Source organism: Narcine bancroftii, chromosome 9 (assembly GCF_036971445.1).
Source record: "Narcine bancroftii isolate sNarBan1 chromosome 9, sNarBan1.hap1, whole genome shotgun sequence".
Classification (NCBI taxonomy): domain Eukaryota; kingdom Metazoa; phylum Chordata; class Chondrichthyes; order Torpediniformes; family Narcinidae; genus Narcine; species Narcine bancroftii.
The window spans coordinates 2,798,343-2,826,225 of record NC_091477.1 but is presented as its reverse complement, the minus strand read 5'-3'; the positions used below and the strand labels follow the sequence as shown (position 1 = coordinate 2,826,225).

General features: G+C 48.8%; 1 protein-coding gene across 1 annotated transcript; it reads right to left on the bottom strand.

The window, feature by feature from the left end:
* Window positions 1-256: 256 nt before the first annotated feature.
* LOC138742796 (homeobox protein CDX-1-like) lies at window positions 257-23,587 on the bottom strand. Its single transcript, XM_069897734.1, has 4 exons — window positions 23,170-23,587; window positions 6,838-6,879; window positions 2,184-2,329; window positions 257-447 (listed from the first exon to the last, which is right to left on the bottom strand). The coding sequence occupies exons 1-4, from the start codon at window positions 23,585-23,587 to the stop codon at window positions 268-270; spliced, it is 786 nt and encodes a 261-aa protein (XP_069753835.1). The 3' UTR covers window positions 257-267.
* Between the last annotated feature and the right edge of the window lie 4,296 nt (window positions 23,588-27,883).

The following is a 27,883-nucleotide window of genomic DNA, read 5'->3' as shown; positions in this document are numbered from 1 at the left end:
GTCCCATTGTGTCCATGTTTCGGGATAGTGTCTTTTCAATGACATGGGATGCAGAGATCAAGCCCTCATCCTGAGTAAGCCGGTCCACTCCCTCCCTCCCCCTCTTCCGTACCCCAGCCACAAAACTCCCCCTCACCACCTCCACCCTCTCCTTGTCTCTCGTGAGGGAGTGGAAGTGGCATCATTGAGGCGCAGATGAGGTCCTCGCCACCTTGGTGGTGGGACAGCCGTTCCTGATGGGAGCAGGTGCGGTGCCCAGGGGCTGGGTTAGGACAGGTATTCCTCCTTGATGTTGAGAGGGATGGCTGGTGGTCCGAGGCTGCTGCAGACCAGCCCGGCTGTGGGTAGGGTCCTGGGGCTGGAGGTGGTGGAGCTGGCATGCTGCTGGATCTTCTTCTTGTTGATCTTCCTCTCCTTGGCCCGTCTGTTCTGGAACCAGATCTTCACCTGAGACCGAGTGAAAGAGAAGGTCATCAGCGGCATGTTTTTTACACAGAGAGTTGTGGGGGTCAGGGGTACTGCTGGAGGATGAAACAATAGGGGCATTTAAGAGACTCTTGGACAGACCAATGGAGGGAAGAAACAAGAGAGGGTTATGAGGTAGGGAGGGTTTAGAATGTTTTCTTAAGGAATATCTGGCATTTATTGTATTTTTCATGCTATCATAACATATTTGTGTCCAATTTCTATTGGTTATATCTATGCCCAAATCCTTTTCCCACCCTTGTTTTGATTCATAAGAATAAATGTGTTTCCTGGTTGTTTGAGACTGCCTGTTGTGTGATTGGTGAACTAACCACTAGTGGGACCAATTTTAAACTTTTGGGTTTTTTTAACCTATTTTTTCCACTTTTTTTTTCCCAGTTGCTTAAATTCTGGATAACGGCGATTCGATTATGGTGGAGTGGGTCGGCACAACATCGTGGGCCGAAGCCTGGTGTGTTAAATTGGTGAGGCCAAATTTGGAATACTGTATGTAGTTTTGGTCACATCGCTACATGGAAAGATATCAATAAGATATGAAGAGTGCAGAGGAAATGCTGGAATGTTCTATGTTCTGTGTCTGGAGGAGCTGAGTTATAGGAAAGATTCAATAGGTTGGGACTTTATTCCTTGGAGCATTAGAGAATGGGGGGAGATTTGATAGAGGTTATGATGGGTGAAGATCGAGTAAATGCAAGCAGGCTTCTCCTGCTGAGGTTGGGTGAGAGAAGAATGAGAGGACATGGGGTCAGGGTGAAAGGTGAAATGTTGAAAAGGAAAATTTGGGGGAACCTCTTCACATAGAGAATGCTGGGTGTGTGGAACGAGCTGCCAGCTGAGGTGGTGAATGCCGGCTTGATTTTGATATTTAAGAAAAAAATTAGGTTAATGGGTGGGAGGAGTATGGAGGGCTATGGTTGGGGTGCAAGTCAGTGGGAATCAGCAGAATGATGATGGTTTGGCACAGACTAGATGGGCTGAATGGCCTGTTTCAGTCCTGTTGTGGTCTATGGTTTGAACTGGAACAACACACAATATTGCTGGAGGAACTTGGCAAAGTCCATGGAGAGTAATTTTGGACCTGAGCCCTTCATTGGGGATGTCGATTTCATGATGGGAGAGAAGGGGGATGGGGAGGGACACAGGGAGATACAGGTGGGAGCAGGGAGGTTATGGGGGGAAGAGGGCTGAGAAAAGTGTTCTCTGATAAGAGAAAAGGAGTGAGGAGGTGCGGGAAGGAAGGAGTGGGCGATGGGCAAGGAGAGGAGAAGGAGTCAGAGGGATGAATCTGTGGAATTTGTTGCCACGGGGGGTTGAGGAGGTCAGGTTATTGGGTGTACACCAAGGCAGAGATTGACAGGTTCTTGATGAGCCAGGATATCAAAAGATATGAAAATGGATTAGATCATGATTAAATGGTAGGGCAGACTCAATAGGCTGAATGGCCTATTTCCACTCCAATGCCTTATGGTCTTATAGGTGATCTTGGTATTACTGGATCCAGGTGTGTGTGGAATGAATGTGAACGTAGGAACTTTATAGGTCAGAAGGACCACACTCCCTCCCCAACCTGTCGCTGGGAAAGTCTGTGGGACCCACGTTGCCCTCATTGATCACAACACCCCCCCCCCCCCCCACCAAGCATGGGGAAGTGGAGGGGCAGGGTCTCCCTGGATGCCCGCAAAGTGAGACACACTGACCTGCCGCTCAGACAGCCCCAAGGACAGAGCCAGTTCGGTCTTCCTGCGAATGGTGATGTAGCGGCTATAGTGGAACTCCTTCTCCAGTTCCTGCCTCTGGTGGTCGGTGTACACCACACGGTACTTGTCCTTCGTCCGGGTTTTGCCTGGCAGGGTAGGGGGCAAGGAATCAGCAGACTGATTAGCGGAGAATGGCTACCTTCTCCCTCCCTTTGTCACCACCCTCTGGACACACCTGCACACTGAGGTGTTGTCAGGAGAGATAAAATATTCATGCCCTTCTCCTATCCAACAGGTGATAAAATCCTGAACCCAAGCTGTAGAAAGAGATGCCAAGCACAGGAGCAGGCCCTGAAGTCCCCTGAACCTGTACCCTCCACTCATTAACACAGATCCCATTTTATTCCCATGTTCCCATCAACACCCACCAGATTCTACCCCTCACCTACTCATTCACCTTTCATCCATTGTAACTCCACACAGCAGTATGAATGTTAGAGATAGCCTGTTGGCCTGCTCACAGAAGTGGATGTCATGTGACGAATAAACAAATAAGAAAACAATGCACAGGGGGCCAGCTGACCTGCCAATCAGCAGGTCTATGGGACGTGGAAGGAACCGGACTTCCCCAGGTTCCACCCCTCACCACATACCCGGAGAAATTTACAGCATTAACCTACATTTCAGATCAGCTGGGAGGTACCCATGGGGGGGTCATAGGGAGAACTTGCAAACACCATACCGACAGCATCTGATGTCAGGATTGAACCTGAGACCCTAGTGCCCTGAGGCAGTCGTTTCAAATCCCAAAGGCTTGCTGAGCTATTTTAGATGGCAGTTTAGAGCCAACTTTAATGCCAGATTGAATCATCATTTCCATTGGTGAAGAGCATCAGTGAACCAGATAAGTTTTTAAGGGGATCGGCTGCCTGAGTGGTCATCATTATTCTAACCTAGAATTACAGAGTACTACAGCTCAGAAACAGGCCCTTCAGCCCATCTTGTTCTTGTTGACCAATCTCAGCCCTTTTGGCTGAGATCACTCTACACCAATGGATCTCAATCTTTTTTTCCCATCCACAAACCACCTTAAGTAATCCCTGACTAACCACAGAGAGCTTATACCATAGGTGCTCTGTGGTTAGTCAGAGATTTCTTAAGGTGGGTATGTAAGTGGAAGAAAGGTTGAGAATCACTGCTGTCAACATCTGCAAACCATAGAACAGCCCAAATGTCTTTTAAACATTGTTCATTATCATCTGACTGTACAACTACAACCCGATGAAACAGCGTTCTCTGGTCCTCGGTGCAAAAACACACAGACACACAACCAGATATAACGCACATGCAATTGTCCACACCTCCACCCCTTCCTCTGACAGCTTGTTCCACTCACCAACCACCCTCTGTGTGAAAGAACTTGCTTTGTAATTTCAGGTTTATCCACTTATTTAAATTTCCAGCCTCCCGCGGTAGGTCCTGGACTGGCTTATCTAGAGGACTCCACCCATGGATTTTGTGAAGTTCTCCCCGTTCATCCACTGCACCTCGCCAGTTTCCATCAAAGAAGGTGTTTGAGGTTCAGACATCCCTTTCACAATTGTCCGACGCTCCAAGGGACCACAGGGGAATTCCTTGCTGCTCTCAAGCTCTACAACCATGCGACCACCTAGATTCACTTCCATCATGTCGGAGCCCTTCCCTTCTCAGCAGTCTACCCACCCCCCCCCCACATCATTGCTTCGCTTCTGTCTCTTCCCCCCTCCCACCTATATCCAATTGTTATCCCGCCTGAAACCTTCTTCCACCTCTTGGATGCCTCGTCCTCCCTGCTATGGATCATTATATATCTAATTGCTGCTTAAACTTCACCTCTTCCCGCTCTTATTCCAATAACTTTATCCTCATTATATCGCAGCGCCCATTCAGTTTGTTCCCTGTCAGACATCTCGAACGTTCTGCAGATGCTGGAATTCGGCAGTTTCACAGTGTCCACAGGAGATAAAGATATACAACTGATGTTTCGGGCCTGAGCCCATCCTCAAGGTACAGTATCAGGAAAGGTACCTCGAAGAAGGGCTTAGGCCAGAAATGTTGGTAATGTATCTTTACCTGCTGTGGACTCTGCGAGACCGGCCGAGTTCCTCCAGCATCTCTGTGTTTTTAAGACATCCCAAAAGATTCAAGCAGGAAACTTCCTTGTGTTGTTGTTGAACACGAAAAAAAACAATTTGGTTTTGTGGTTGAGGGGAGGACAGAACTGGGAAATTACTTCAAGGTCTTAGGGTGCCCAGTGGAAAGTATGTCTCCTCATTGAGACCCAAGCCACATTCAACCAGCCGCTCACCAAGGCCACCAGCAGCAACATGGCCTCAGATCCTCTGATTCAGCGCACCACACCAACCCTTATCTTCTGATCATTACTTCGGGCTGTGGAGAGGTGACATTTGTTGGTTTGGTGATATGGGAAGGGAAGGGATGTGTCTGGAGTCTGGTGTAATAGGGACAATTTAAAACACTCTTAGACAGGTACATGGATGCAAGAAAAATAGAGGGTGATGCGAAGGGTGAGTTCAGTGGTTCTCAACCTTTTTCTTTCCAATCACACACCACCTTAAAGAATCCGCTAATTGCGGAGCACCTGTGGCATAGGATACCACAGGGATTCCTTAAGGTGGATGTGAGTGGGAAGAAACAGTTAAGAACTACTGGTTTATATAAATAGGCACAGCATCGTGGCCTGAAGGGCCTACTCTGTGCTGTAATGTTCTTTGTTCTATGCTCTATGCTGAGGGATTCACACCAGACTGCAAAGTGCTGGAAACTGCCTCAAGACTGGCTGAAGGGGCTAGTATCAGAACCAGGATGCAAGAGGGTGGCAAGTGTGCTGAAGGGTTTCTGACTGTGTGGGAGGTTCAGACCTAGAGCTCGGGTTGCCCATGGTTTGGACTGGACTCTGCTTGGCTGCAGGAGTGGCGGAGGTGAATCCACAGACACTTGGGGACTCTTTTGCTTCTCTCTCTCCAACTGTAAGAGGTACTTCAGGTGATTTCTGTCGATGGCAAATCTGTCTGCCTTACAGCAGGGAAAACAAATTCTGGGTGATATTGCACTGTCCTATTACATGAGGACAAATTGAATTGTCATCTTGATCTCAAACCTTGAATGACAGACTTGGAAAATGTTCCGTTGGCTGTAATGACTGGGGATAATGAGTCTGGTGCCCTGGAAACCCAGCGAATTTGGGCTGTTACTGCTAAAGTCTGAAACCCTTGTACCCTCCTCCTGCCGGAGCCCGGAGCCTTGTTTTGACAGCTCACTCGAACTGAGTTTTATTACCTGGTGAATTCCAGTTGTGCTAGGATTTATCCATCTGTACTGTCAACAGAATTGAAGGTCAGTTGCACAATATCGCAACTGATGGAGGGTTTATGGTGAAAAATTGCTTCCCTGATAGCAGTTCTTGAGAGACCCAACTTCAGCTCTTGATAAGGAGATTATCTTGGTTAATAGGTAATGGGAGTTTTATCGTAAGGCTCCTCGCTGAGTTCAGCATCAACTCTCTGGAGTCCACAGCACTGACACTGGGTGGAAGTACCAGCCCAACACCCACCCAACTACAAAACCGAAACCACCCTTTTACATTCACTAACTGTTCAAAAGAAAGAACTTTCATTTATATGGCGCCTTGCACAACCACGGGGTGTTTCCAGCCTGATGCATTTTTGAAGTTTCCTCACTGTTACATTGCAAAAAATGACTTTGCCAACCTTTCACACAGCAAGATCCTATGTGAGATATGAGTACCATTTAGCCCATCGAGTCTATGCTGGCTCCGCTTCCTTCAGATTCAGATTTCAGATTAATTGCCAGAGTATATACACAACATCACACACAACCCTGCCACACAATACTTAAGGCAGTACAGTTGGCATAGCGGTTAGCACAACGTCTTTCCAGCGCCAGCGATTGGGACCAGACTGGGGTTCGAATCCCATCCTGTCTGTAAGGAATTTGCGCGTTCTCCTCATGTCTGTGAGGGTTTTCTCTGGGGCCTCCAGTTTCCTCCCACTGTTAAAAATGTATTGGTGTTGCAGATTAATTGGGTGTAAATTGGGCAGTACAGGCTCATGGGGCAAAATGGCCTGTACAGTGCTCTATGTCTAAATTTAAATTTATAAATAACCCTGGGATTCTTTTTCCTGTGGCCGAGGCAGAAATACCACTTATTGGTAAGGCAAAAAAAAACTGTACACTAAACATGTAAACAAATAAAGAACTGTAAATAGATAACAAATGTAAACAAACTAACTGTGCAATCCAGAGAGAATAAAAAAATTCCATAAAGTGCCCGTCAGAGTCCTTAAATGAGTCCCTGATTGAGTTTGTTGTTGAGGAGTCTGATGGTGGAGGGGGAGCAGCTGTTCCTGAACCTGGAGGTGCGAGTTTTGTGGCACCGATACCTTTTTTCTGATGGCAGCAGCGAGAACAGAGAGTGTGGTGGGTGGTGTGGATCCTTGATGATTGCTGCTGCTTTCCTGATGGCAGCATTCCCTGTAGATCTTCTCAATGGTGGAGAGAGTTTTACCTGTGATGTCCCATTATGTTCTCTGTAATTCTCCTCACATTCCCGACAACTCCCACTGGATTCCACCATTTGCCCAGATAGTGAGGCGGGAGGAAACTGGAACCCCCGGAGGAAATCCATGTGGTCACAGGGAGAACGTGCAAACTCTGCACAGACAGGATCGTACTCGGGTGTCTGGAGTTGTGAGGCAGTGCCTCCATAAATGGCCAATACCTAATGTTAACCAAGATTAGTAGAAGCATAAACATTGATGGGGAATTATTTCATTATGTCTCTTCAAAACAGTGGTTGTGGGAGCTTTAAATTTGGGGCAAACATGGGCAGTGAAACACTGAGATGGCAGGATGAAACTAGGGTTCTCTCTACATAATTTAACCCAGTGGTTCACAACCTTTCTCTTTCCACTCATACCCCACTTTAAGTAATCCCTGTGCCATCGGTGCTCTGTGATTAGTAAGGGGTTGCTTAAGGTGGGATGAGGAAAAGAAAACATTTGAAAACCACTGCTCTAAACCCATCCTACCTGTCTTCGGGCCGACAGGAAGGAGGAGAAGAGTTAGCGTAGGGATGGCAGGTTGGTGTAGTGGTTAGCACAGCACTGCTACAGCGACAGCATTCGGGACCAGGGTTTGAATCCCGCACTGTCTGTAAGGAGTTTGTACATTTTCCCTTTGACTGCATGGCTTTCCTGCAAGTGCTCCAGTTTCCTCCCAGCCTCCAAATCGTACCAGGGTTGTAGAGTCATTGGGTGTATTTGGGCGACATGGCTTTCATGGACTGGGATGAGCATCTACTGTGCAGTATCCTTAAAATTCCATGCACTGTCCAAACGGCTTGGACATGTGAGAGAGTGAGATGCATGACCATGCAACAGTTAACATTTTGGTGAGTCCCGTGACAAGCACCTATCCCCTGCCAACACCCTGGTAGGCTCTATCCACAACCTGCCAGTCTATCCCTCCTTCATTGTATCCTGTCAATGAATGACAGAGATGACTCAAAGTCAAGCTTTGCTCTCTGATTGAACCCAGTGGCTAATTGCACCTTGTTGGAGCTGAGCGTTTGACACTGACTGACATCCATTCCAGTCTTAGGCCTAAACACCCTTCGCTTTTCCCTCAAATCCCCAAGTGGCATCACACTCTCTCACATTTCCAAGACAGGGCATGGATTCTGAGGGTTGTGGTCCAGAGGAAAGGCAGGAGGACCATTACCTTGCTTGGCATGGGCAAAAGGACCTGTTTCTATGCTATCTCAGGAGGCACGGTTCACAAAGTGGTTAGTATGCCACTGTTGCAGCACCAGCGACCATGGATCAAATCCCGTGCTGTTTGTAAGGAGTTTGTGTGGATTTCATCGGGGCACTCCAGTCTCCTCCCACCCTTCAAAGATGCATGGGATTAGTAGGTTAATTGGCCTCATGAGTGTATTTGGGCGGCATCGGCTCATGAGCCAGAAGGGCCTGTTTCTATGCTGTATCTCTAAGTAAAAATTAAATCACTCGCCGCCATACCGCCACACCCTCGCAATCTCTACTCCCTTATGAGATCCCTGAGCCCCTTGTCTAGTCCACTCCATCTCTGGCAAGCATGCTGACAGCTGCCTGCTCCCCAACATCTTGAATTCCTTCCTGCACCTTTCCTCCTCCCTCACTCTCGCTTACAGAACATAGAAAGCTACAGCACAGCACAGGCCCTTCGGCCCTCAAAATTGTGCTGATTCATATATTCCTTTAAAAAAAACCCTCCCTACCCCGTAAGCCCTCCATGTGTCTGTCCAAGAGTCTCCTAAATGCCCCTAATGTTCCAGCCTCCACCACCACCCCTGGCAAGGCATTCCAGCCCCCCACCACTCTCTGTGTAAAAATTTTACCCCTGAGGTCTCCCTAAACTTCCCTCCCCTTCACTTTGTACACACATACAAGAAGACATTGGTTTAAGGTGAATGGTAAAATGTTTCGAGGAGATGTCAGAGGTTGGCATTTTTTTACACAAAGAGGTGTGGGTACCAGGAACACATTGCCGGGGTGGGGGTGGAGGCTGGAACAATAGGTACATTTAAAAGACTCTCAGACAGGCACATTGATGTAAGAAAAATGGAGGGCTATGGGTGTCCCATAAGATTAGCATCTTCCTTATGGGAAATCCTTCATAACTTTGAACAGCAGTTGTAAATGTGAGATACAGAATTTTTAAATTTATATTTAGACGCATAGCTCGATAACAGATCCTTCTGGCCCACAAGTCCATATCACCCAATTACACCCAATTAACTTACACCCCCTGTACATTTTGAAGGGTGGGAGGAAACCAGAGCACCCAGAGGAAACCCACACAAACACAGAGAGAACGTGCAAACTCCTTACAAACACTGCGTGATACAAACCCTGGTCCCGTTGTAACAGCATTGCGCTAATCACTCCGCTAACCTTGCCACCGAAATATTGCTGGGAGATATTCCTCTGCATCCACAAACAACAGTACCCCAACGTGAGAGGCCAGCCACTGTAGACCACCTCAGGCTAACGATAACCATCCCAGTTTGTAGCCCAGACCCGATATAAGTAAACCCCAACAACATACGGGTCGGTGCCCATCGCTTGCAGTGTGTGGGTGTGAGGTGGAATCTGGGGGGAATAGCTGGCAATGTGGGGAGAATCCAACATCATGAATAGGTGATTGATGGTTGGAATGGATTCAATGGGCAGAAGGGCCTGTTTCCATGCTCCATGGAGAGAAACAGGAACGAGTAGAGGGGGATGAAAATGAAACTGCAGTAAAAACACAGAAAAGCTGGAGGTACCCAGTAGGCCTCACAGCATCCATATGAGGTCAAGATATTTCGGGCCTGAGCCCTTCCTCAAGATCTGAGGTAAAGGCAGGCAGGCACCTGAATTAAAGGGCTGGGCCGAAGGGAAGAAAAGGTAGGGGTAGGAGTACAGACTGACAGACAAAAGGTGTTAGATGTGGTTGTGGAAGCGAGTCTGGGAATTGAGCTTGAGAGCAACAGGAAGGGCCAAGGGGGAGTGGTGAGAGAAGCTCTCACAGAAGTCCCTTCTTCAGGGCAGGCACTCTTGTGTAATAGTCAAGTTTTGGGACCAATTTTTTGGGTCAAATTTGAGGGGTTGACTTTTGACCGCAGTAGGTTCAAGGCGTCAGGAGCTTGGATGGGTGGGCAGTCGGGGCCAAAAATAGTGGGGGGGGGATTGACTTTTACGCGGTTCATACAGAAAACATGTGATTTTTGACCCAAAAGGGGGGGGGGGTGAGTATTATAAGGGATTGACAATTACACAAGTGTAGATGGTAACCTTGAAGAGATCTCGCAGTGGAACTACCAAAGGGATTAAAACAAGAAAGTCTGCACATGCTATGGTTTAGTTTAGAGAGAGAAACAGTTCACGTTTCAGGTGTGAGAACTGGAGAGGAAAGGTAAAGTTTCAGGGAGAGTGAGAAGAAGGGGTGGACAAGGGAATAGTCATGGTCGGTTGAGATCAGGTCCAATCTTTTTGCGCAATGAAGGGCTGATCCATTGTTTTTTCTGTGATGCTGTCAGCTTTGCTGCGGGACCAACCTCTCACCCACTTGGCTGTCACTCTCACCCATTCCCTGCCCTCTACACTCACTGAGGAGGGCAGTGCCAAAGATCACTGCCCTGAGAAGAAAGCATTGAGGCATAGGAGCAGAATTAAACCATTCAGCTCTTTGTGCTGGTCCATCAGTGCTGGTTTACTATTGACCTTGTCCCTGTCTTCTGCAGGTGGCCCTACACTCAGAGAAACACAAGGGCTGCAGATGGGGAGATGTTCATATCTCACCTGTGGACATCTGTCCTGCCTAGTGTCTCCAGCAGCTCTTTTTGATCCTTTACTCTGGCCTTACTACATTGGACAAGTTCCCACATTACCCAATATTTCCCCCCCATGACCTATCCACAGTCTAGTCTTGTCCTCTTTCCCACTTACAATCCTTGTGTTATGACCTGCTCAGGTAAATACTTTCAGACAGAGGTTAGCTGGTGGATGTTGGCAAAATGTGATAGTCCAGATTCTATCCCCAATGTGTACATGTACAGATGATAGTGTAGGATGACTGTGATCGGCTGAGAGTGTAGCCACACCTACTGGCAGGTCTTAAAGGATTGCTCCTAGCCAGACCAGGTCATTCTGGACTGGTCGACCTACTTGTGATATGCTCCAGTCTTTTAGCTAATAAAAGCCTTGGTTTGGATCAACAAGTCTTTGGTTCTTTCGACGCGCACTACACAAAGTATGTACAGAAGATCTGCAGGTTAATCCACCTGGGCATCTGCACATTTTCCATGAACTCACAGAAACATAAACGTCAGGCAGATGGACGCCCCTTCTCCGTTCCACCCGTACAACATGCAGAGTGCCCTTATACATCGTACTGCTAACAAAGCTGATGCTCATCTTTTACCTCTGACCTTCAACCCAAGAAAGCCTTCATCAACCCCAATGACTGATCTTGCTGTCTCCTTCCAACAAGGAGGAGTTTGAAGGGAGGGGTGAGGTTTAACACACAGTAACTGGATCAAAGAGCAGTGCTTATATGAATCACCAGGCACAAGTACTGTGGTGAACCCAGAGATCCCACAGGCATCTGTCCCACACCCCTACCCCCTCAGTCCCACAGACCCCACCCCCTCTGTCCAATAGACCCTACCCCCTCAGACCCACATCCCCCCATCCCCTCTGTCCCAAAACCCCACCCCCTCGGTCCCACAGCCCCCATCTCCTCTGTCCCACAGACCCTACACCCCCTCAGTCCTACAGCCCCCATCCCTTGAGTGTGTGTGTTTGTGAATGACTCTCTCTCTCTCTCTCTCTCTCTCTCTCTCTCTCCCTCTCTCTCTCTCTCTCTCTCTCTCTCTCTCCTCTCTCTCTCTCTCTCTCTCTGCATGTTACATGTTAATTTCAGAATCGAGAGGGTGGGGGCTGTGGGACAGAGGGGGTGGGTACTGTGGGACAGATGCCTGTGGGGTCTCTGGGTTTGCAACAGTACTTGTACCTGGTGATTCACTTCAGGCACATATTTTGACCACTCTTCTCCAACATGGTTTATGCCCCTTATTGTTTTACTCCCATTGATCAAGCAGCATTAGGGAAAGACCTCATTTGCAATTTCAGGAATAGATTGCAAACGTGCATTAGATTTGCCTGAATTAATAGTTTCAGTCTTTGTCAGTTAATAAGAAAATGAGGTGCTGCTATCTCCAGAGGCTTGGTGTCAACAGTCTGTGTCGGCTCCTAGTGCTTGTAGTCACCATGTCCAAGGGCATGGGACAGAGTCTGGGAGAGAGGTTAAACTCAGACCACCTCTCGTGTGGAACTGCAACCAGACAACGCCGTCCAAGTCCACAGACTTCCCTACAATGTTGAACCTCACGGAGGAAAACTAATTTATCACACACTCATTCCTTTTCTGCTGCTCGGCCTGCTGTTTATCTGGCAGATTGAATTTTGCTCCAGATTCCAGAGTCTGCAGCGTCTTATGTGTCGCTGATTCATCAGACAGATCTGCTGAATCCTCTCCAAAACCAGAGCACATTCAAGCTCAGGGGTTATAACTATCATTAAAACATAAAACTGTTGGAGGAACTCAGCAGGTCTCACAACGTCCCGCTACAATGCTCCAACAGGTCTCACAATGTCCCACTATGTTCAATCCTCCAGCAGGTCTCACAACGTCCCACTATGTTCGATCCTCCAGCAGGTCTCACAACGTCCCACTATGTTCGATCCTCCAGCAGGTCTCACAACATCCCACTATGTTCGATCCTCCAGCAGGTCTCACAACATCCACTACAAACCTCCAACAGGTCTCACAACATCCCGCTATGTTTGATCCTCCAGCAGGTCTCACAACATCCGCTACAATGCTCCAACAGGTCTCATAATGTCCCACTATGTTCGATCCTCCAGCAGGTCTCACAACATCCGCTACAATCCTCCAACAGGTCTCACAATGTCCTTCTACGTTCGATCCTCCAGTATATTTGTGCTTTTACCACATTCAAACTCAACCATCACAAAATCCTCCCATATGACTTTCCATCTTCAGCCTTTCGCCCCTCATATCCCCATTCTCCTAACCCACTTCTTTACCCAACACGCAGGATGAACCCTGGCCAACAGTGGTCAATCACCACCCCAAGATCTTACCCTTCCTTTCACGCTCTTCCCTCTCCCCAACTCCGGAATCTCCTCCAACGCTCTGGGATCACAGGTTCTCTTCCAATCCCACCCGGATCCTACTCCTCCACCTTCGGCAGCATGACAGGAAGCTAAACTCCCAAATTCCCACCCTGAACCTTTCTGCTGCTCTCTCCTGCTCCAATAAGATGCTCCTTACAACTTCCAGGGGAGGAGGCTTTTCTTTGCTTCTTCCCAGCCTTTTAATTCAGGCAACTGCCTATTTTTTGATATATCTTGAAGAAGGGCTCAGGCCCAAAAAGTCATTTACAAAGTAATCTATCCCTTCTGTGGATGCTGTGAGACCGGCCGAGGTCCTCCAGCATTTCTGTGTTTTTACTACAAACACAGCGTCTGCAGACTTTCATGTTTCACTTCAGCCTGAACATAATGGTCTTCAGGCTTCTGTATTTCTGCCCAAAGGGAGCAGTGAGAAGAGGTTGTGACCAGGGGTCCTTTATGATGTTGGCTGCTTTCTTGAGGCAGCGTCTCACGTAGAAGATTGCAGTGGACAGGAGGTTGACGAGAATCAAGGTAGAAATAAAGAAGGAAATTCAGATGATGTTGATGGAACTTGAAGAACTAAGTTAGTGGGAAAGGTTAAAGTTAGGACTTTATTCCTGGAGCGTTGGTGAATGGGAGAGATTTGATAGCAGTATACACAATTATGAGGGGCAGATAGAGTAAATGTAAGTGGGCTTTTCCCACTGAGGGTGGGTGAGACAAGAAGGAGAGGACATGGGTTATAGGTGAAATGATTGCACTTCCTGAGAAGACTGAAGCGGGCAAGGCTACCGGCCACCATCCTGACAACCTTCTACAGGAGCTCAATCGAGAGTGTCCTAGCCATCTGCTTCACAGTGTGAGTACTTTTACTGTAGAGAAATGGATCGGAGGTCAATCCACAGGACCCAGGAGTGGCAGAGAGGATCACTGGAATCTCCCTCCCCCCATCGACATGATCTACCGGGATCATTGTCTGAAGTGGGCGCACAAAATCACTGAGGACCCCTTCCATCCTGCACACAGCATCTTTCAGCTGCTCCCATCAGGGAAGAGATACAGGAGGATCGGAGCCAGCACCACCAGGCTGAGGAACAGCTTCTTCCCACGGGCAGGGAGAATGGTGAACGACCAAAAGAACTGCTAACACTGACCCTCCCAGACTCCCATATTCATCAAACAATATTTATTTATTTATTTGTATAGATGAAATGCTTGTCCTGCATATGTATTATGTGTCTATACATGTGTTCTGTCTGGATGTGCGTCTGCGTGTTTTTCACTGAGGACCAGAGAACAGTGTTTTGTTGGGTTGTACTTGTACAATCAGATGATGATGAACTGGATTTGACTTGTTTAAAGGCAACATTAGGGGGAACTTGTTCACACTGAGAGTGGTAGGAGTGTGGAAACAGCTGAAGTGGTGAATGCAGACTTGATTTTGACCTTGAAGAAAAATTTGGACAGAAACATGGATGGGAGGGTTATGGAGGGATATGGTCTGGATGCAGGCCAGTGTTCTCTGTAGAATAATAGTTCAGCATGGACTAGAAGGGCTGAAGGGCCTGTTTCTGTGCTGCAGTGTTCTATAGTTCCATGGGTCAAGAGCGAGCTGCGCAATGATGATCTGTGCCTGTGAAATTTGGGCTGGAGATCAAAGCAGTCTGCAAAGGATTAGGGCAGTGCAAGGGTGGGAAGATGTGGAGAGAATGAGATTGGTGTGTACTGGGGAGGCTATGGCCTCGTGATCAGTGGTGATGTCATGGTCCAGACGGAGACATGATGAGGAGCTGACCACCACCTCAGCGAGACCAAGGTCAATTCACCAGACCACAAGAGCACCGCCCTTGTCAGTGGATGTGATGACAATATGAGGGATGGTTCTGGGTGAACAGACCACTGAGATGAGGACGTATGAGTGAGTCAACTTCAGTTAAAAAAGACATCTGTATCTGTTTGGCCAAATCTGTGAAATTATTTAGATCAGCTTTTGTGGAGGGAAATTGTGAACATTCCCATCCTTGATGTGATCCCAAACTCCCTCAACAACCTCTACAGAGGCCTCATCGAGGGCAGACTTGCCAGATAGATCTCCACGTGGGAATGGGAGCTGCTCTGCTCAAGGTCGGGAGAAGCTGCAGAAGGTGGCGAACACAGCTCAGAACATCCCGCATATTTCTCTCCCCTCCATGGATTCTCTCTACATCTCCCGCTGCCTGGGAAAGGCAACTGAAGGACCCATCACCCCCTCTCCCCCGGATACACTCTCTTCCCTCTCCTCCCATCGGGGAGAAGGCTCAAAAGGGTGAAATCGCTCACCAATAGACACCTTCTTCACCGCAGCCATCAGGCTCCTCGATGAACCCCACCACAGTTTCTCTCGCTGCCCTTGCTTAGAGCTAATTGATCTTCCTTTTCATTGTGATCCCACCCCCTGTAAATTGTGCTCTTTACACGTCTATCTGAATGTTAGAGACAACCTGATAGATTGCTCACAGAAGAACCCTTCTTACTGCACTAAGTTTAATGTGACAAATAAACTTAAGGATGTGTAAGAAGTTTCAGGGAATAATTTCTCAAACACAAAATATAATCTTCTAGTCAATTCTCCATTCTTTAAACTCCCAGGTTTTCAGTTTTAGTTTAAAATCTTTTCGTCAGAGAATAGTGCAGGAACCTTGATTTAAAAGCAGCAGCTTCGTGGACTGAATGTTCTTGGCCTTCTCTTGGCCACTATATCACCCTTCAGACTAATGGACTGCTCGGCCAGCCAGCTCAACTTTCTTAGGGAGAAGAGAGAGAGAGAGGGAGAGGGAGAGAGAGAGAAAAGGGGGGAGAGGTCTGTAGGAGTGTGGGGAGGGAATCCAGATCACAGAGAGCTGCAGGCAAGGCCATTGCTGGGCTGGACAACAGCATTCTGCGGAATGCAGAGAACGTAATGCTGGAACATCAGAAACGAGAGCAGGATCATCCACCTGGCCCATAAAGCCTGCTCCGCCATTCAGAGATCACAGCTCCTCTCAGCTCCACTTACCCGCCTGTTCCTCGAAAATTCCCCGACTAAGCAAAAATCTATCTAACTGGAAAATACGAAAGTCTGCAGACACTGTGATCGAAGTAAAAACACAATACTAGAGAAACTCAGCAGGTCAAGCAGTGTCCTTTATAGAGAAAAGATAAAGATACAGAACCAACGTTTCAGACTTGAGCCCTTCATCGATGTACGAGCAAAGTGTCCACAGGCTCCCAAACAAAATGGTGGGAGGGTGGGGCAGGGGGAGGAGCACGGTCCCACAGGCAGGAGGTGGCTAAGGGAGGGAGATCACAGCAGCGACCAGAGGGAAGGGGGATGGCTCTGTGAAGGGAGAGGGAAGGAGGTGGAGCTGGAGGAAAGGTGACAGAGGTACAGGGAATGGTATGATGAAGTAAAGCACTGTGTTCACCATCTTTACCACCTGAAACCACGTGTGTATGTAAGTACTTTCACCTTGTATGTTGACCCTGCTCTCACTAACCAGCTCATGACTCCTCCCCTTTCTCCCCCATAAAGGCTGTCATGCCACAACCCTCCCCACAGTTCGAGCCCGGGTCAGTGTGAGCCAGCAACTCAAGAGATGCTGTCCATTTCTAGCTAATAGAAGCCTTCAGCTCCTGTGCTTCAGTCTTTGGGTGAATTGATTGTGCATCAAAAGTACAGTGCGAGACCTGCTGAGTTTCTCCAGTATTGTGTTTATATCTCAAATAAATTCTAAGAGGCAGCCTCTACCGCTTCCCTGGGCAGAGAATTCCAGAGATTCATGACTCTCTGGGAAAAACCGATTTTCCTAATCTATTCCCCTAAATCTTGAGGCTGTGTGTCCTAGTTCTGGTCTCACCTACAAGGTCATTTATTATTAAATTCAGACATACAGCACAGTAACAGGCATTTCAGCCCACAAGTCCGTGCCGCCCAATTTCCACGCCATTAACCTACAATCCCCGGAACATTTCAAACGGTAGGAGGAAACCAGAACCCCCGGGGAAAACCCACACAGACAAGGGAAGAATGAACAAATTCCTTACAGACAGGGTGGGATTCGAACCCCAGTTCGGTCCCGATCGCTGGCGCTGTAAAGGCGTGGGACTAACCTGTAGGCCAACCGTGCTGCCCAAACCTTCAGGGAATTCTGCACCAGGATTCCCAAGACCCTTGGGACCTCCGCTATCTGAAATACTTGCCCAATTAGAAAATAGGCCACGCCTTTACTCCTTCCAGCAGAGTGCATGACCACACAGTTCCCCACGCTGTATTCTAGCTGCCACTTCTTTGCTGCTTCTCCCAACCTGTCCAACTCCCTCTGCAGACTCCCTGTTTCCTCAATACCACCCAACCCTCCACCTATCTTCAAATTGTCTGCAATCTTGGCCACAAAGCCATCAATTCTGTCATCTAAATCATTTACGTACAGCGTGGAAGGTAGCGGGCCCAACACCACCAGTCACCATCAGCCTTTTTATCCCCACTCCTGGCCTTTTGTTAATTAAACATACAAACTTTATTTTAAACGACAACATTACAAGAGACAAATCACACACAGAGCTACAACTAAAATCCACTATGAACATGTGGCAAAAAAAAGCTACGAAAAGCTGTGATCACATAGAAACATAGAAACATAGAAGATAGGAGCAGGAGTAGGTCATTCGACCCTTCGAGCCTGCTCCGCCATTCAACGAGATCATGGCTGATCTTAAAGTTCAGTACCCCGTCCCCGCCTTCTCTCCGTAACCTTTAATACCCTTATACTGAAGAAATAGATCTAATTCTCTCTTAAGTATATTCAATGAACCTGCCTCTACTGCCTTCTGTGGCAATGAATTCCACAGATTCACCACCCTCTGGGTCAAGAAATTCCTCCTCATCTCGGTCCTAAATGGTTTGCCTATTATCCTCAAACCATGGCCCCAGGTTCTGGATTTTACTGTCATTGGAAACATCCCATCTGCATCCATTCTGTCCAGTCCTGCCAGAATTTTATATGTCTCTATGAGATCCCCTCTCAATCTTCTAAACTCCAGCGAATACAATCCCAATTTGCGCAATCTTTCTTCATAAGTCATTCCTGCCATTCCAGGTATCAGCCTGGTGAATCGCCTCTGCACTCCCTCCATTGCAAGAACATCCTTCCTTAGATAAGGTGACCAAAACTGCACACAATACTCCAGGTGGGGTCTCACCAAGGCCCTGTACAGCTGCAGTAAGGTATCCTTGTTCCTATACTCAAACCCTCTTGATATGAAGGCCAACATACCATTTGCCTTTTTAACCGCCTGCTGTACCTGCATGCTTGCCTTCAGAGACTGATGTACAAGTACCCCTAGGTCTCTCTGCACTTCCCCATCTCTTAATCTATTGCCATTCAAATAGTAATCTGCCCTCCGGCTTGTATTACCAAAGTGGATAACCTCACATTTATCCACATTGTAGTGCATTTGCCATGTATCTGCCCAGTCCCTCAATTTATCCAAATCACACTGGAGCTTCCTGACCCCCTCTTCCGTGCACACAACCGCTCCTAGCTTAATGTCATCTGCAAATTTGGAGATATTACGTCCAATCCCCTCATCCAGATCATTAATGTAAATTGTGAACAGCTGGGGTCCCAGTACAGATCCCTGTGGCACCCCACTGGTCACCGCCTGCCACTCAGAAAACGAGCCATTTATCCCAACTCTCTGTCTTCTACCTGCCAGCCAGTTCTCAATCCACATCAATACTTTGCCCCCAATCCCATGAGCCTTGATTTTGGAAGCCAGTCGTTTATGTGGGACCTTATCGAAGGCCTTTTGGAAGTCCAGGTACACCACATCCACTGGCTCTCCCCCATCTATTTTACCTGTCACCATCTCAAAGAATTCCAATAGATTTGTCAAGCACGATTTACCTTTTGTAAATCCATGTTGACTCTGTCCGATCCCTTCTCTGCTAGTCATATGCTCCGCTATTACATCCTTAATAATGGATTCCATCATTTTGCCCACTACTGATGTAAGGCTCACAGGCCGATAATTCCCCGCTTTTTCTCTACCCCCCTTTTTAAATAGTGGGGTAACATTAGCTACCCTCCAATCCATGGGTACTGATCCTGAGTCTATCGAGTTCTGGAAAATAATTCTTAAAGCATCTGCTATCTGAATGGCCACTTCCTTGAGTACCCTAGGATGTAGATTATCAGGCCCTTGGGATTTATCTGCCTTCAATCCCATCAATTTCCCCAAGACCATGTCCTTAGAGCTACTGATTTCTTTCAGTTCCTCCCTTGCATTAGTCTCTATGTTTCCCAACATCCTTGGGAGGTTATTTGTATCCTCTCTTGTAAAAACAGAACTAAAGTAAGGATTTAATTGGTCTGTCATTTCCTTATTCCCCATTATATATTCCCCTGATTCCGACTGCAAGGGACCTACTCTTGATTTCACCAATCTTTTCCTCTTGACATATTTATAAAAGCTTTTGCAGTCGGTTTTTATATTTGCCGCAAGCTTACTTTCGTAATTTATTTTTGCTCTCTTGATTAATCCCCTTGTCCTCCTTTGGTGCATCTTGAACTGCTCCCAGTCTTCGGTTGTGGTACTTTTTTTGGCCAATTGATATACTCTCTCTTTGGACCTAATGCTGTCTCTAATTTCCCTTGTTATCCACGGTTGAATCACCTTTTTTGGTTTATTTTTATGCCAAACCGGTATAAACGATTTTTGCAATTTCTCCATTAGATCTGTGAATGCTTTCCATTGTCTATCCACAGTCAACTCCCCCATAAACACCACCCAATCAATCTTACTCAACTCCCGTCTCATACCATCATAATCCCCTTTATTTAAATTCAGGACCTTAGTCTTGGTTTTAATTTCATCACTCTCCATGTCGAGTTAGAATTCAATCATATTGTGATCGCTCCGACCCAAAGGGCCTCGTACAACAAGATTGATGATTAGCCCCTTATCATTGCATAATACCCAATCTAAAATGGCCTGCTCCCGAGTTGGTTCCTCGACATATTGGTCTAGATAACCGTCCCGTAAACATTCAAGGAATTCCTCCTCCTCAGTATTTTTACCAATTTGATCACGACTGCCCCTCTATTACACATCAAATTCAAACATGGTCTTCATCATCAATCACACACGCAATCCCCTGGTGGCCCCACCATTCCCAGAATTTGGCCACCATCCCCTTGTACACCACGTGTTCCCGCTCCAACTCCGCGCGGGCATGGATGTAACCCCGAAAGAGCGGCAGGCAGTCAGCTCTCCCCACACCCTTGCACCCTCTGCCCTCTGCTAGTGAGCCAATTGTCTATCCAGGGTAGTTCCTTTCCCGTGACACCATGGGCTCCTGTCTTGAGCCATCCAATATCTGGCATGTAATGTCACTACATTAATTCAGTGGTCCTGATTTTTCCCATTGTACTTGTGAAGCCAAACTTTTCAGACAAATTTCCCTGATGCTTTGTCAGAGCCACATCACCCCCAGGGTTGAACAGAGCCCACCAGGAGAGAGAAGTGCCCCTCTGACCCCTTCATTCAAATACAATATCCAAGATTCAAGAAACCCAAAGCCTCAAACAAATGCCAAAAAAAGGATTAGAAATAGGTAAAAAAAAATACAGGTTTAATATTGATGCCCCCTCCCCCCCCCACCCCAATTCCGAGCAACTAGTTCACCACTCACACAACATATAATCTCAAGCAACCAGAAAGTTCATTTATCAGGCATCTACCAATCCTCAGAGGTGCCGGATACCGGGGGTCAGAACAAAGTGGCCTCCTGCAGATTCAACCTCTGCACCAGTCTCGTTTAAACCTTCTGGCACCACATGACTGCAGCTGGTCCAACTCCAAGCTCTGGAATTCCCTCAACAAGTTCTACAGCACAGAATCAGGCCCTTTGGCCCCATCTGTCCATGTTAACCAATCTAGTCCCATTTATCTTTCTACCTCCAAACTTTTCCAATCCATGAATCTGGCAACTTTTCTTTGATTGCAGTACTTGTTCGGGCAACTTATTCCACACACCCACTGACCTCTGGGTGAAGGTCCCTTTTAAATCTCTCCCCTCTCATCCGTACTCTGGGTGAAGAGTGACTCCCTGCCTTGTTGCCTGCCTCTTTAAGGTGCAGTGCTCTGTCATGTCAGGGTGAGAGCTGTTGCCTTACAGGTTCGACCCTGAACTCTGGTGCTGTTTGTCTGGAGTTGTCACGTTCTCCCGTGGCCAAGTGGGCACTCCTGGGTGATTCTGATTCCTCCCACATCCAAGAAACGTAGAGGATAATTGATGACAGCGTATTGCTCCCAGTGTGCAGGTGAGGGGTAGATCCTTGAGGGGATTGATGGGGAATGTAGGAAGAATAATGTGGGGTTTGTGTAGGGTTAGTTGGTGGTCAGTACAGACTCGATAGAATGAAGGGACTATTTCCATAACATTTGACTTGAACCTTGACAGATTTATCTGTCCTGAGCCTGAAACCACAAAATACTGCTTACTGTAGATTTTATGGGACGTTTTCTGTTTGCCTTGAGATGACTTCGCTGGGACATTGTTAAATGAAGAGCGGTAGAGGATGTGAGCTCGTGTTCACTGATTTTCAGGGCTATGAGAGATCTTCAGAGGTTCTAGGCCCCTGGGGGCAGGGGGGATAAGGGGTCCCACTTAGGGGGGATATGGGGTGCACACAGTGGGGGAACATATGGAGTGCCCACTGAGGGAGGTATATAAGGGTCCCACTGATCTGCGCTCAACACACGGAAGGCAGGTGGGGTTATGGAACCAGATCCAGGAATTCCCCAGCAAGGAGTGAGGAAAGACAGCCCCATACTCTCCCCATTTGATCCCAACTCTCACACATGCATTCACACATACACACACACTTGCACACACAAATACACTCACATGCACACACAGACATGTGCACACACTCACACACACACAACACACACACTCACACATGCACACACACTCACACACACGCATACATTCATACACACATCTCTCAGGCTCGGACTGAATGAACCTGTCACACTGGCTGAAACCTCAAACTCCCACCCCTGCCCTCCACCCTGGCCAGGATGCCTAATTCCTCTGCACTCCCTCCCACTGTTCAGAGCCTGACCTCAACGATATGCGTGTGACAGCCCTGCCCCACGAGCTCTCTCTGTGTATTGGGGAACAGATCAGAATCTCTCCGACAGAGGGTCCAGCCCAAAGCCCATGGACACTGAGCCCAGCCTTGGTGTTATCACATTTCCAACAACAAGAAACCTCCTCTCCCTCCCTTCCCTCACCCCCCCCCCACACTCTCTCCCCTCCCCTCCCACCCCTTCTCCTCCCCTGCCTTCTTCCTTCTGCCTACCCCTCCGCACCTGACCCTCCCTCCATCTCCTCTCCCCTCACCACTGCCTTCTTATCACACTTCACCTCCCCTCTCCAATACCTCCTTCCCCCTCCCTTCCCCTCCTTCCTGGTTTCTCCCCTTGCCTCTTCCTCCCCTCCCCATCCTCTGTCTCCCATCCACCTTTCCTTTTTCCCCTCCCCCTCACCCCTACATTCACCCTACCCCTTCTCTGCCTTCTCCATTCCCCTACCCTCTCCTTCCCCTCACCTTTCCCCTCCCCTCCCCCTCCCATGCCCTGCCCCTCCCTTCCTCTGCCCCTCCCTCCCTGCTCTCACCCAATCCCTTCCTGTTCCCTCCCCTCGCCCTCTCCCTCCCCCTCACCTCTCTGCTCCCCCTTCCTCCCTGCCATCTCCCCTCCCCACCCCTGCTACCCCCTTCCCTCACCTCTGCTACCCCTCCCCGTGCTCCCACCTAACATCCCATTCCCCTGCCGTCTCCTCCCTCTCTCCCCTCTCCCCTGCCCTCACTCACCACCTGCCACTCCCTCCTCTCCCCTCCACTACACCCCCTCCCTCCACTTCTCTCTCCCCTCACCATCCCCATTCCTCTCCACTCCCGATCCCCCATTTCCCTCTCACTCTCCCCTCCCCTTCTCCCTCACCCTCTCCCCCTCACTTATCTGCTCCTCCTCCCCTCCTCTCCTTCCTCCCCTCCCCACCCTCTCTCTCCCCTCCTTCCTCCCCCTCCCTTCCATCCCCTCCCCCCCCTTCTCCCCTTCCCCTGTCCTACCTGGGGGGTTCTGCTGAAGGCTCTGCCTCACCCAGCTGTAGGGGTTCTGTTTAGGTGAGTTGGGGGAGAGCGGAGGCATCATGGAGCTGACGGAGGGCAGGATGGCCCCACTGGCCTGGGGTTGCACAGACGTGAAGTCAGGAGCTGCGAAGGTCGGCTGGGGCCCCGAAGAGCTCAGGGAAGGAGCCACCACCCCATAGCCATGCCAGTCCTCCCTGGGCGGCACGTAAGGTGGCCCCCAGGTGCCAGGGTGCTGGGGGTGATGGGGGTCAGAGCTGATCCCAGCAACATGGTGATGGTAGCCGGCAAAGTCAGCATATTGCGGGGGTGGAGGAGGGGGAGGGGGCACAAAGTTCTGAGGGTTCAGGTTCAGACCAGGGTGACGTACAGAATTGGAGTACATGTTCCCCTTCTTATCCAGAAGATAGCTGACGTACATGTTGACAGACACCCAGCCGGAACATTCTGGCACTCCGGTCCCTGCAAAAGGACGCTTCTGGGCTTCACACAGAGCCAACAACACTCCTCCCGCCACACAGAGACACACACTCTCACGCACACGCACGCACGCATGCACACAAAAACATGAGCTCATATACGCATGTACACACAGTCTTGCTCACACCCGCACGCACACGCACACGCGCGCGCTCGCACGCACACACACGCACACGCGCGCGCGCACACACACACACACACACACACACACACACACACACACACACACACACACACTCTCTCTCTCTCTCTCTCTCTCTCTCTCTCTCTCTCTCTCTCTCTCTCTCTCTCTCTCTCTCCCAGGTTTCTTTTTAACTGCATCTTGCTTAAAGTACACCTTGATATCTCCCTCTCTTTCTTCTCCTTACACTCCTCTCTCTCCCCTCTTACCCACTTGTTCTTACCTATTCTCTCTCTCTCTTCACCTCTCTCCGCTCTCTCTCTCCTTCTCACTCTCTCCTTTTCTCTCTTTGTCCCAGACCCTCTCTCCCTTCCCTCTCTCTCACCCTCTCCCCTACCCTCACTCCTCACTCTCTCCCTCCCCCTCACTCACCCTCACCTGTGCAGCCCTCATCTTCCTAAACCTTCCCTTTTACCCTCTCTCTCTCTCTCTCTGCCTGTCTCTCCCCCTCCCTCTCTCTCTCTCTGCCTGTCTGTCTCTCCGCCTCCCTCTCTCCCTCCCTCCCTCTCTCTGCCTGTCTCTCCCCCTCCCCGTCCCTCTCTTCCTCCTCCCCTCTCTGACTCTGTTTCTCCCCTCCCTCTCTCCCTCCCTCCCTCTCTCTGCCTGTCTCTGTCTCTCTCACTCCCTCCTTCCCTCTCGCTGTTTCTGTCTCTTCCCCTCCTTCGCTCCCTCCCTCCCTCCCTCTCTCTGTCTGTCTCTGTCTCTCCCCCTCCCTCTCCCTCTCTCTGCCTGTCTCTGTCTCTTCCCCTCCCCCTCCCTCTCTCCCTCCCTCCCTCTCTCTGCCTGTCTCTGTCTCTCCCCACCTCTCTCTGCCTGTGTCTCTCCCCTTCCCTCTCTCTCTCTCTCTCTCTCTGCCTGTCTCTGTGTATCCCCCTACCTTTCTCTGCCTGTCTGTTACCCCCTCCCTCTCTCTGCTTGTCCCTGTCTCTCCCCCTCTCTTTCCCTCCCTCTCCCTCTCTCTGCCTGTCTCTGTGTATTCCCCTCCCTTTCTCCCTCCCTCCCTTTCTCTGCCTGTCTGTCTCTCCCCCTCCCTCTCTCCCTCCCTCTCTCTGCCTGTCTCTGTCTCTCCCCCTCCCTCTCTCCCTCCCTGTCCCTCTCTCTGTCTGTCTCTGTTTCTCCCCCTCCCTCTCTCCCTCCCTCTCCCTCTCTCTGCCTGTCTCTGTCTCTCCCCCTCCCTCTCTCCCTCCCTGTCCCTCTCTCTGTCTGTCTCTGTTTTTCCCCCTCCCTCTCTCCCTCCCTCTCCCTCTCTCTGCCTGCCTCTGTCTCTCTCCCTCTCCACTTCCCTATCTCTCCTTCACTCTGTCACTCTCTCTACCCCTCCTTTTCTCTATCTCTCTCTCTTTCTCATCTAATGCAGCAGGTGAGGGAGGGAAGGGAGTGTCTCCCTAGCCCTCGGTGACAAGTGTGGTGAGGTCAGAATTTGGGGAATATATAATGGGGAATAAGAAAATGGTAGACCAATTAAATTCTTACTTTAGTTCTGTTTTCACGAGAGGATACAAATAACCTCCTAAGGATGTTGGGAAACATAGAGACTAATGCAAGGGAGAAGCTGAAAGAAATAAGTATCTCTAAGGACATGGTCTTGGGGAAATTGAAGGGATTGAAGGCCGATAAATCCCAAGGGCTTGATAAACTACATCCTAGGGTATTTTAAAGAAGTGGACATTCAGATAGCAGATGCTTTAAGAATTATTTTCCAGAACTCGATAGACTCAGGATCAGTACCCATGGATTGGAGGGTAGCTAATGTTACCCCACTATTTAAAAAGGGGGGGAGAGAAAAAGCAGGGAATTATAGGCCAGTGAGCCTTACATCAGTAGTGGGCAAAATGATGGAATCCATTATTAAGGATGTAATAGTGGAGCATATGACTAGCAGAGAAGGGATCGGACAGAGTCAACATGGATTTACAAAAGGTAAATCGTGCTTGACAAATCTATTGGAATTCTTTGAGATGGTGACAAGTAAAATAGATGGGGGAGAGCCAGTGGATGTGGTGTACCTGGATTTCCAAAAGGCCTTCGATAAGGTCCCTCATAAATGACTGGCATGCAAAATCAAGGCTCATGGGATTGGGGGCAAAGTATTGATGTGGATTGAGAAGTGGCTGGCAGGTAGAAGACAGAGAGTTGGGATAACGGCTCGTTTTCTGAGTGGCAGGCGGTGACCAGTGGGGTGCCACAGGGATCTATACTGGGTCCCCAACTGTTCACAATTTACATTAATGATCTAGATGAGGGGATTGGATGTAATATCTCCAAATTTGCAGAAAACACTAAGCTAGGAGACGTTGTGTGCACTGAAGAAGGGGTCAGGAAGCTCCAGTGTGATTTGGATAAATTGGGGGACTGAGCAGATACATGGCAAATGCACTACAATGTGGATAAATGTGAGGTTATCCACTTTGGTGATACAAACCGGAGGGCAGATTACTATTTGAATGGCAATAGATTGGGAGATGGGGAAGTGCAGAGAGACCTAGGGGTTCTTGTGCACCAGTCACTGAAGGCGAGCATGCAGGTACAGCAGGCGGTTAAAAAGGCAAATGGTATGTTGGACTTCATATCAAGAGGGTTTGAGTATAGGAATAAAGATACCTTACTGCAGCTGTACAGGGCCTTGGTGAGACCCCACCTGGAGTATTGTGTGCAGTTTTGGTCACCTTATCTAAGGAAGGATGTTCTTGCAATGGAGGGAGTGCAGAGGCGATTCACCAGGCTGATATCTGGAATGGCAGGAATGACTTATGAGGAAAGGTTGTGCAAATTGGGATTGTACTCCCTGGAGTTTAGAAGATTGAGAGGGGATCTCATAGAGACCTATAAAATTCTGGCAGGACTGGACAGAATGGATGCAGATGGGATGTTTCCAATGGTGGGGGAGTCCAGAACCCGGGGCCATGGTTTGAGGATAATAGGCAAACTATTTAGGACCGAGATGAGGAGGAATTTCTTGACCCAGAGGGTGGTGAATCTGTGGAATTCATTGCCACAGAGGGCGGTAGAGGCAGGTTCATTGAATATATTTAAGAGGGAATTAGATATATTTCTTCATTATAAGGGAATTAGGGGTTACGGAGAGAAGGCAGTGATGGGGTACTGAACTTTAAGATCAGCCATGATCTCATTGAATGGCGGAGCAGGCTCGAAGGGCTGAATGACTTACTCCTGCTCCTATCTTCTATGTTTTCTATGTAGCAGCAGGGGTGACAGTCAGGGGTGCACAAAGCTTCTCTCTCTCTCTCTCTCTCTCTCTCTCTCTCCACCACCAACATGCTCCATGCTGCCTACCCACTTCCCCCCACCAGCCTTAGACCTCAGCACTCCTGTCTTGAACCCGACCTTTCCTCTCGTAACTTTTTTAACAATTCCCCATCCCACCCACAGCTCTGACCAAACTGCTTCCCTTAAATCTTTCAGTGGAGTTCTACAGCACAGAAGAGGCCCTTTGCCCCAACTCGCCCATGCTGACCAAACTAGTCCAATTTGCTGTGTGCAGCCCACATCCCCTAAACCTTCCCTATCAATTAACATTACAATTGTCCCTATCTCTACCACCTCCTCCGTCAACTCGTTCCACCTACCCACCACCCTGTGTGAAGAAATTACCCCTTGATAAATCTTCCCCCCTCTCACCTTAAACCTGCGCCCTCTTGTTTTAAACCAGCGACATTGCTGAAGTGAGGCCCCTCCGGTGTTAGTCCTCCCTGCCCTGGGAATAAGACCTTGAGTGCTCATCACAGATCTCGATATTTCTCCTGGGAGGCAGAAAATTAATAAATTACTCAGCCCGCCCTCAGCCCCACGTTATAATCCCTTACAAACTTAAGCCAGTTAATAGAACACTGACCTTCACACCAGCGACCTCTGACCTAAAGATCTCGGCCGAGTGGAACAATTACAACCGACCTTCAAACACTCGATTTCATCATCTTCAGAGGAATCAGGCCTTCCTTCCAAGCAGTGCTGGGGACTTTTCAGGAGTTAGCTGCAGGAATCCTGTGACCAGTTACCTGCTTTAGTAGGGAACGTGCGAAGCACATGCTTTGAAAG